The following is a 10696-nucleotide window of genomic DNA, read 5'->3' as shown; positions in this document are numbered from 1 at the left end:
TATTTAGATATCCACTATAAACGCGTTTCGCGTCAACATTCAAAATCCCAGTAATTTGTGAAGACAAATAGATGCCAAAATATCAACTAGACAATTTCCTGAGGGCAGACGTGAGATACGGCTTGTGAAATGTTGAAACTGTTTCATTCCAGTCGCTTGGGATCGTTGTGTGGCGTGGCCATTTTAAAATATTGTTCTCACTGGTCCTACTACAAGCAGTCTACAAAAGCGGAAGGGAACTGCTAGCTAGAGTGACATTACTTTCCACTCCAGCAGATACTGCCTCCTGCCCCTGTTGCTGTAGAACTTAAGGTCACATTTACATGAATTCGGACTCGGATGTGAATACTCGCAGAGTTAAAAGATATGTCTGTAATGATTTTGTTAGCACACTTAGTGCAAGTGTTATTTATACGTCATTATTTCATAGAAGTTAGACGTTTAAAATAACATTTGCACTGCGTGTCCTGTCCTATCAAAATCATTGCAGACTTATCTTGGTCTAACTATACTATGCTTTTGCTTGATGAAAACGCTCTCTTGAGCATTGTAAGCGTTGAGAATAACAACACAAAAACGTTTGTGAGAAATTGTGGGCTTATTTATGGTGTTGGGATAAATCCTCCTAGATCGTAGATGCCAAGATAGACTCAGGGTATTAATTAAATGATTTGAATGGTATTTGATTTTCTAGTATACCTCAGAGAAACAATACTATAGAGGCGACAAGGAGAGATGAGGGAGATGGTCGGAACTTTCAATATGAGTAACAGAGAAAGCGCTACTATTGATTGAACTTGTCATAGTAAAATTTTCATCTCTACCTTCTTCCAAAAAGTCCTAAGTGCCACGTCATAGCAGTTGACATATTGTTGTTACCGACGTTATTGATGGGCATTTGGGCAACAATGAACCCGACCAAATTGCGTAGGTTGTTTTTGGTATGTTAAAACGTGTTTTTATAATATTTATGTTCTGTCCCTCTTGGGAGCATACATGTGGCAACTCTATGTATAGTGTAGTTACATATTGAGTATACCCACCGGTAATTATTATTGTCAAAGCTGAGAACTTTCGACATGCGGCATACATATTATATAGGTAGGTATCTAAATATTACAAATGGCGTGATATAACTGTGTCTTTTTGGTACCCTTATATTTTTTTATACATTTTATATTTGTATTTATCAAAATAAAAGTTTTCAGAAAAAAATTATGTCATGCCCACTTCAAACAGTCTAGTTAATATGATATCCTATATTGAAAACTCCAAAGTCGTAAAATAAAATAGACTTATTCATATTTATGTCATTTAATATAGAAAATTCGTTTCATAATATAAAAAATAAATCACAGTAACAATACCTACTATTAAATTACATATATTGAGTATGATTTAGGTACACGTGTGGGTCTATGAGTATCGGTTCGGTACGGTCGGAGTTAGCCTCGGAAGTTCTGCTGGAAGGGCTGTTGCTGGAACTGCTGCTGGGGCTGGGCCTGCTGGATCTGCTGGAGGGAGCGGAGGATGGCCTCTGGGATCGGGGGAGGGGTTGGCAGATGAGCACCCTCAGCGCGGAAACCTGGCAACAAAGTCAAGAATGTACTTGAAGGCTTATGATTTTTTTTAATGGGTAAATTCACCTCTCCGGGCAGGATTTAAACTTGCGACTTTTCGGAACACCGGTCCGATCGCTATTAACCAACTGAGCTACCTAAGTTTACCAGAAGCGTGTGAATTTCTCCATTGGTTTTTGTTTACAGGCCTTTAGAGAGCCGCATAGCCGTGATTACTCGTAAGATTACGTCGAAATCGAAATTATTATGTCGATTTAAATTGGACTAAAAAATGTCAGTGACGCGTAGGTATTATAACTTAAATGATATTGAAGAAGAGTCTAAATGTGTCTATTTAAAACTTTAAAATTTATTTAATGTCTGTAAAGCATTAAATCATGATGGCCCCAAAGTTTTGGAAACCTTGACGAAAGGTTGATTGTTTAAATCATAACCGGTGTCGCAATTTAGACAATAGCTGCGGGTAAAATGATATTTACGAATAATCGCTTCATCAAGCTCAAGATCTTAATGCTTTAAGCAGCATTATTATGACAGATCTACAATAATTATACTTAAAATGTATTCGCATGACCGTAACAAGCGATAAATTAGGTACACTACGTATTTAAATCAGTGACGGATTTTAAAGATGTCAATTGTGGGCGAAAATGTCTAATAAATGTCAGGCAATCACAATAAAACGAGTAAGCAACATTAATGGCAAAGCTCTTAACGACTAATTTGAATATGATTGTTCATGTCTTTACATGGGCATTGGGCAGAACCTATTCATCTGTGTATTGCGCACACGTTATATGTATTGTATGGTAGGTACAACTTTACGCAAATATGTCTAAAGTTCAAATAATGCTCCACCTTTCTAGTGAGGTGTTATTTGCATCAATCACTGTCAAGTTCTACAAATACTAAATGGGAATGATGGAATCGCTAGTGAGGATAAAGAAGGACATTTATCTAAGCAAGTAGCTAGGTGTATATGTCAAGTCTGTCATTAATTATTGTGAATAGCTGTCATTTAAATGTTTCATTTAATATACATACATATATGTTTCGTTTAATTTTAATATACATAGATATTTATATTATGTCGAAAATGCAAAATTACTGTATCACATTTAACTAACAAGATAGAGGCCATAGTGCTTCAAAGTTATTTATTTTTAATTCTTAAAAATACCGACGTAAACTAAGACGTAAAACGGTCATATACCCTGTGAACATTATAAAAGTGAATGACTTGGGCACATTTTATTAGAGTCATTTATTTTATGACATCCACAGAAAAGTCGCATAACGCATATGAGTTTGAGTACAACAATGGCGATGATCGTCTACCAAATATGTCATTCGCTTTTGCGGATACGACGTACTTAAAAGGACATATGTGACTGTTAATAACGTACCGTTCTCGTCAGCGACGTATGTGATAGTGATGGGGATGCCCTCAGGCGAGGTGTGGCTGTAGGAGCCCTGCGCGACCTGCGCCTCCGCGTCTTTGACGCCCGCGTTTTTCAGGTAGCCCTGCTCCTGCGCCGTGATCCCGTTGCCTGTCTCATAGCTTAGTGACTGTTAATAACGTACCGTTCTCGTCAGCGACGTATGTGATGGTGATGGGGATGCCTTCGGGCGACGTGTAGCTGTAGGAGCCCTGCGCGACCTGCGCCTCCGCGTCTTTGACGCCCGCGTTCTTCAGGTAGCCCTGTTCCTGCGCCGTGATCCCGTTTCCGGTCTCATAGCTGCGACCAAAGATAAGGTACAGTTTATTACTGTTATAAATGCTCTGGGTAAAATTTTCTATACATGCCCAGAACTAGTTTTTGGTCTGAACTCCTTGGGGTTAATAGACTTTGTCTCCTACTCATGTTAAGAAGTTGAGACACTTTTTTTCAACTGTTGGAAACTAAATACTTAACGGATTTGGAAAATTAAACCTTATCTATAGTAGGTACCATAACAGTATCTACAGTACCTAGTAAGAGTCTGTTCATTATTTTAAATATTTTTAATGGGATATTGTAACGAAATTTTAGTTACATATTAATTAAACTAATTTAAAACCAACATAATCAATCTCCATAACCGAACATATATCAGCTGTTATAAAAGCTACAAATTAGAGAATTGAAAAAGCTGTTTTATTAAACTACGGAAGAATGATCTGCTTCGCGCTCAAAAAGGTGTTCTTAGTAAGGAATTTCAGCTAGTTATATAGTTTTTGTTTTCAGAAGCCTTACACGCCTCAGGCGCCCTCTACACGCTGGCAAAGATCAAATCGAATGACAGAGCAAAGCTTCTATTTTATAACCAAAACCACGACTGTGATACTGACTGCATTATATGGAAATATGGATATGCCAGATACAATATCACCTACCTATGTACCAAAATCACCAATGGATCAAAATGGGTACAAAGAGCACAAAATAGAACAGAATGGCAAAAATTGAAGGAGGCCTACATCTCAAAGATTGAAAAGGGCTAAAAAAAAGAAGAGGAAGATGTACATGAAGATGTAAGACCTAGCTATGTAAGGTACTAAGAATGTGAGGAACAGACTCAGAGCAGTTTCGGGCCATGCAATCACTCAGTAGGTATCAGTAAGTAACAAGTATTTATTATTAGGCCCTTTGTTTTACTTTGCTACTCAAACACATGAGTTATCTGGTTATATTAATTTTTTAATGACTATTTTTATGTCTGTAAAACGTTCACGTTCTTGAAAATAATACCCTTTCCTGTTTTAAATAAGTAATCTAATAAAATTAATGCATGAAGCTTTTCATTGTAAAAATAAAACCTTTTTTTTTATATTTTAGAATTACCTATTTACGTGTGAAGATTTTATCTAGAAGAAATTAATTATTTGGTATATTTAAATGTATCTGTCTATTTAAATGAACATATCAACACCAAAAGTAACTAAATATACGCAAATTCATGCTTCTGTTCTGTTGTAAGATTTGTGCCTAATCCCATAAAAACCCTAATACAATGATTTCCTAATTCAATCAAGAAAATTAACATTTACCAATGTTTTGGCCACATCAATGCCACCGTTTTGACGCAACCTCATTATGTATATGGACCTGGTTATCAGGTGGCTTTCCTACAGTTTAATACGGTTTTGTAACCAGGTGAATCACCAATATATGTTGCGCCCAGGCCAGGCCGGTTGCGTAAAATGGGCTGGGCGTACGTGGTAGATGACTCCTACAAAACCTCACATTTAATGTTCTTGACACCGACGGAATCCTGATTTGATCGCACCGTCGCAAATCTTTCGTAAGATGTTCATTACTTTATTGACAATGACAATTTGAAAAATCCATTATAACCAAACAAGTTAAAGCTACCGACCATAACTTACATAGTAAAAGGAATACGTAATTAATCTTTACATTTATGAATGTTATCACTACACGTTTTATACCTTTTTAAGAAGCTGATTTATTCTTAAACAATAAAAAAATAACCTGAACATAAACCGACATTATAGCGAAACCAATCCAATCTATTGCATGCTTAATTTGTAGGTATGTAGGTCTGGGAAAACTCGTAGCCTTTTAGCTCGCTGAAATATATACTTCACGTTTTATGTTCGTTGCCTAACTAACATTAGGAAGAAATTACACGCGAGAGAAACATTATTAGGTCATTAGTTGAAAGTTCGTTGCTTTTAAGAATTTAATGACTGCGATGAAGTAATGACTAGCTTTCCTGTCATGCCTATTGACTTCGTCATTAATTCTTAGTAATAATCCTGTCTAATACCAACAAAGGCAATAATCTATTGATAGTTTAGCAGATGTGTGATGCATGAACAAAATGATCAGGCAGCATCAATAGAAGCGGCTCTATTACAGAATTGTAGACAATTTTATCGCTACTTCGCTTCATCCGAGTTTCATCCGCTACTAATATATATTTTGACATTCTCAGACGTAGTAGCTAATATTCTTGTAAGATTTAAGATTTTGTTTACGAAGTAGGTAAAAAAGTCAAAACTCTATAAACAAAACAACGGCTATTACATTATCGCTAAAGAACATACCTGTACTGGTACGATCCGTCGAAGTTAACCTCCTGGCTTTGCCTGACGATCGGGATCACCTGGCTGTTTTGTTGGTACTGTGGCTGGAATTGGGGCGCTGCGCAGGCCACAGCGAATAGGGCGGACAAAGCGATGAACTACAATTTAAAAAAAATACATTGTATTTATTTTTATTTTTTCGGTAGATGAAGGTAACCCCTCTTATTGTCCACATAAATTATACATAACATTATTTCAAAATAAGATTATATTTGAAAAGTATGTAAGTTTCTTAATTTATTCTTCATATAAAGGCTTATTTTAGCCAATGAATCAATAATTTTAGTGAATTTTATCAAACAATTGTTATTTACTCTTTCAAACGTCGGAATCAATACATCATATTTACATCTAAAACATAACTTTAAATGTATTGGTTTCGACGGGCAAAGGAGTTCCTGTGACTTAAATAACGTGAATAACATTCAAAACATTAATTATTAACCAACAATAAACATTACGAGCAGTTAGGGTCTCAAAAAGATGATAACTTTATTAACAATAAGGAAGAGACAAATAGAACAATGAAAAGTGAAAATTACATAAGGAAAAACTCCTTTCATACTTCGTTGACTGACAGAACAATAATGTTGCGAGAATAAAGCTAGCTTTTGCCGTTTTTCCAACCACTGTAGCCTAGTGAGTATCACTACCCTGCCCTTGTTGTTCCTTAGTTATGGATATCTTCTCTGTATTTTAAGTAGTTTTTTTTTTTAGTTTAACAAGTATACGAACCACAGTATCTTTATTTGTACATTTATCTCTTCTTTATTTTCGTTTTCTTTGAGTTTCAAAACTAAAATTTTACTTTTAGAGTCAAATCATAATCAAAAAATATTCTTTCATTTCACGTTCCCTAAATGACATTCTCAGTATCTGATACCGTGTATGCAAAAGAGAAGTATGTATGATGTAAAAGTGTTAGGTACTTACAACACAACTTATATTGTACTGTATTATTAAATTATAATTCTTAAACCTTATTGCAAAGATATAAGATCCACCTATGGTCAAGGAGTCTAGCCAGAATGATGTATCGGTAATAGAAAACGAAAATCGAACCTTACTTATAAATAATTTACCTACGGAAATAGTCACGTAATTTTTCGTAACATCTGTCATCCCGATGCATTATTTCTTTTCGTTTGGCGATTGTCGATGTACGATTTTCATCTCAGCATGTTACAAGTTCTGTTGTTAGCGCATATGTATGATACTTCAGAGATCGTCAAATCTACATTATATTGCAGAAAGTGACGTTTTTGGCTTAACATTCAAACTATGTTGTAAACTGTTTTTATATTAGTTTGCGATAGGTGTCGACTTAAATGGCAGGTGTTACAAATTTATTTATTGATGAAACAGTTAAACATTGCTGTATGTTAATGGAGTAATGTCACTTTACATATGTTAACAAAGTTTTGAACTTCTTATGCTAGTATTTTAACCCGAACAACGGATGAGTATATTATTTTTAACGAGTATTCTACCGTTAATGACAAAATTGGTTTGCCAAACCTCTAGTTTATTAATTGTTATTGTTATACTAGTAGGATACGCCAATGAATTTTGTAAAAACTAAAAATACATTTTAGCGTCAGTACATCTCATAGCGAAAAATCAATGTGGTGGGAAAACGCAGCAAGATAGTATTGTAGTCCATACAATGTTACAAAGGACACGGTATCGTGGCATCGTGCATTGTTTCACGTGGTAAGAGGACGGGCCACGGGAACGATTTCGCGTCGGAAACAAGGTGAAATACATATGAAATAAAGTTCAAAGACGAAAGTAATAAAATAAAAATATAATTTTGAATTAAAAGGATATAGAACCCTAAAATTCGCTAAATTGCATGTTACTACCTAATTTCTGTACCTACCACATTTCTAGCAAATAAATTTCTATTTCTATTTCTATTTCTATTAAAAATATGTGTACATTTTTACGTAAAAATATTACATTCGAACCAAACCCTGGTAGGATAAGTAGTTTAATGCACGTCCGAAAATATAGAACTAAACTAACCAGCATTTTATAAACTAAACGAAAAAAATATTGAATGATTTGCTTTTATAACAATTAAGAGTTAATTTATTATCATGTTCAATGAAATTAGGTATCTATTATATTTATATCGATTTTGTTCACAGCTTTTTTTTCATAGATTATTACGGGTATGGTGAAATTGGTGAATGCGTTCGCTGTTTTTTTTTGATGATTTAATCTAAACGTAATATATTTTACTCGATTTAATTAATCACCTATTCCTATAAAATAGTTAGCTATCGAACTTAAAAAAAAAACAATACTTATTCCACCAGTTTTTGTCAGTTCTGTCTGATCTGCCTGTTATAGTTTTGTCATATTTTGAAATACTTAATTATTGTAAAATTATCAAGTCAAACATCTAATTATCGTATAAGTATATATGTATAGGTAAATAAACACTTAAATGAAATAATTCTGTCTTCATAAAAAAAAACTGTTTTGCATTGTTATTCTAAAAATATCTTAAAGGATTTATATATGCCCAATCTTAAAAGGCGCCAATTTTTAAAAGTGATATTAAGTTAATATCAATATTATCATATGAAGGAAAAATAAATATCTAATTAATGATGATCCTTTGCAATGAATTGATAACAGCAATCAATATTTTCAATGAATGAACTCACCGATTTCATTTTTATTTTGAATACAGCTATTTCGGTGGTCCTCGGAAGATGTGTGAGGCGGGAATGATTTTTCAGATCGGCAACCTCAGCTTTTATACGAGCGGTGGAGCTCGTGAAATTGGAGTATACTGCGCGCCGCCACAACACTTCAAAGTTGGCGCCCGCCCGATGCGCCGACGCCCCTACGCATGAAAAGACGTAAGTCACCAACGATACCGATACGACTTGTCCTTTTGTAACTAGCTGAATAATAATCCGTTGTTTATTAGTTATTACTATACAGCGTTTAGTAACTTTTGAGATTCTTGATATACGTATTCGTTTCTGCCAGTCGATATCTTGTTGACGTTGAAAGAACATGGTGACAGTTGTGAAAAAAAGGGAGTGATCTTGAAACTGTTTTTAACCCTGATTTTGAGTAGGCAGGGGAATCTGATATTGATTTTGTTTAAAATTTGGTCTCAAATACGTGTAAGTCGCTCGTGATGCCTATAGCCCGATTTTTATGTATTTTTTTACAAATGGACTAAGAGTTACAAAAACGTTACTGTAAAAATAATAATTCTTTTAACTTTAGAAAGCGTATCTCAATGAATTTAAGCGCCCCTTCATAAAACTTTACAAGCCTCACTTAGTTTATGTTTTATCCTTTTCTTACAAATACATAAGTCAAAATGACAGATTGAGACAAACGAATTTAGGTTTGTAGCGCTTTTATAAATAATGCCATTAAGCTTTACCTTGTTTTATAAAATATGACTGATTTGATTATTGAACTAATAAAAACTCTTCAAATACATACTTATGTATTTAGTTTTAAAGGTCTTAACATTTAGCTGAACTTTACTCGTCCTGTCACTCATAATCGATGTTGTACGGATCCATATTGTCTTCTTACTTGTAAAACATCACATATAAGCGGAGCTAAAAGCGGCGAATAATTATGCCCTAACATTCTGGCCAATTAAGGTTTTAATTATTCGATCTATTTCCGACATGATACTGATCTGTCGGTGTCAAAAGTGACGTTTTTGGTTGTAAAAATGTCAGTCTCATATCGAAAACAGATCGAATTACTTAAACTCTAATTGGCCTGATTGTTTTTGATACTAAACACAATTATAAGAATACCTACTATTATTTTCAAATGACGTTAATATTAACAGTGCCCACTTGTTTGTGTCACTTAAAAATATTCGAATTTATTCTAGGTCTTATCTAATCCATTTATTTATTTTATACATATAGCAAGTCTGTTTTTTTAATTATAAAGTACTGTCCATAATAAATAGTATGGAACACTCATTTCTTTCTTGCATAGAATATGTATGGCGTAGTAGTACTTTATAGTAAAAAAAACGGACAGTATGTAAGTTTCATTTATTCAATAATTGATATTTGTCATTAAAGGTTGGCGCCATGATGTCTCGCTGCCATAGGCAGTTCATGCCCCGCCCCGCCCCGCCACACCTAGCAGCCTTAAGAGCCCATCAACGTACACACTTGCTCCACTGCTAAATAATCGTTATTATTTTAATTTAACGAAAAATATTTAAAAAAGGGGGCCGCTACGTATTGTATCTTGTATTAAAGTACCTTTTGAATACACAAAACTAGTTTCTATGTTGCTGGATTCGTTAATCAATAAACTCAAAACAAAAACGGCTATTTTAACTTTGGACGCATATTCTAAAATATCTATCATTCACTAAAAAATCACAATAAATATGTTCCTATATGTAGTGTGGAACAATCAGACTGTGCTGCGCTGATTTATTCCATTTTTATCCCAGAAATAGTTCTATGAGGGAAAAATTACATCAATTTCGAGTTGTTTGGAGGGTTGAATTTTCTATAGAAGTGCGAAACATGAGTTCTGTTTGGGCGAATGAGAACAAAAGCTAGTGTCTACTAGATTAGGTACTTCTCTTTCATAAGATTTTATGTTGGTATTAATCTGGAGGTTAACATTTCTGCAATCCAATTAGACTATAGTAAAATTATATGGCAGTTGAAACAGTCGTCAGTCTCTCGGAATAGATTCCAAATTCAAAAATATTTTTCACCTCAGCAGCTCGAACAAGGGTACTTTGATTCTTAAAAACAGTGAGCTAAATGCGATTTTGCTCACTGAGTGAGACAAAATGACATTCAAGTGACCTTTATAGTCAAATGTCATTTCAACATGCGGGGTCTAATAAAAGTTCGAAATACTTGGGTTCTATTATCTCTGTCCCTTTCACACTGTTAGCAAAAAGAAACAGACAAAAAAAAGTTAAAACGACATTCAACAGTATATTCACGGTTTATAATAGACCCCCGAAAAACTTCAGACCGCATCGTTC

General features: G+C 34.4%; 1 protein-coding gene across 1 annotated transcript; it reads right to left on the bottom strand.

The window, feature by feature from the left end:
- Positions 1-1295: 1295 nt before the first annotated feature.
- On the bottom strand, positions 1296-8490 carry LOC134650301 (endocuticle structural glycoprotein SgAbd-2-like). The gene is made up of 4 exons (XM_063505261.1): positions 8352-8490; positions 5635-5771; positions 3165-3319; positions 1296-1585 (listed from the first exon to the last, which is right to left on the bottom strand). The coding sequence occupies exons 1-4, from the start codon at positions 8358-8360 to the stop codon at positions 1446-1448; spliced, it is 441 nt and encodes a 146-aa protein (XP_063361331.1). The 5' UTR covers positions 8361-8490; the 3' UTR covers positions 1296-1445.
- Between the last annotated feature and the right edge of the window lie 2206 nt (positions 8491-10696).

This window comes from Cydia amplana, chromosome 8 (genome assembly GCF_948474715.1).
Source record: "Cydia amplana chromosome 8, ilCydAmpl1.1, whole genome shotgun sequence".
NCBI lineage: Eukaryota > Metazoa > Arthropoda > Insecta > Lepidoptera > Tortricidae > Cydia > Cydia amplana.
This window is presented reverse-complemented; position numbering and strand designations above follow the sequence as displayed.

Coding starts and splice junctions, on each gene's coding strand:
- LOC134650301 (XM_063505261.1), bottom strand. Junction 3,320..5,634: donor GACGGATCGTACCAGTACAG/GTATGTTCTTTA, acceptor CTTTGGTCGCAG/CTATGAGACCGGAAACGGGA. Junction 1,586..3,164: donor ATACGTCGCTGACGAGAACG/GTACGTTATTAA, acceptor CTTTGTTGCCAG/GTTTCCGCGCTGAGGGTGCT.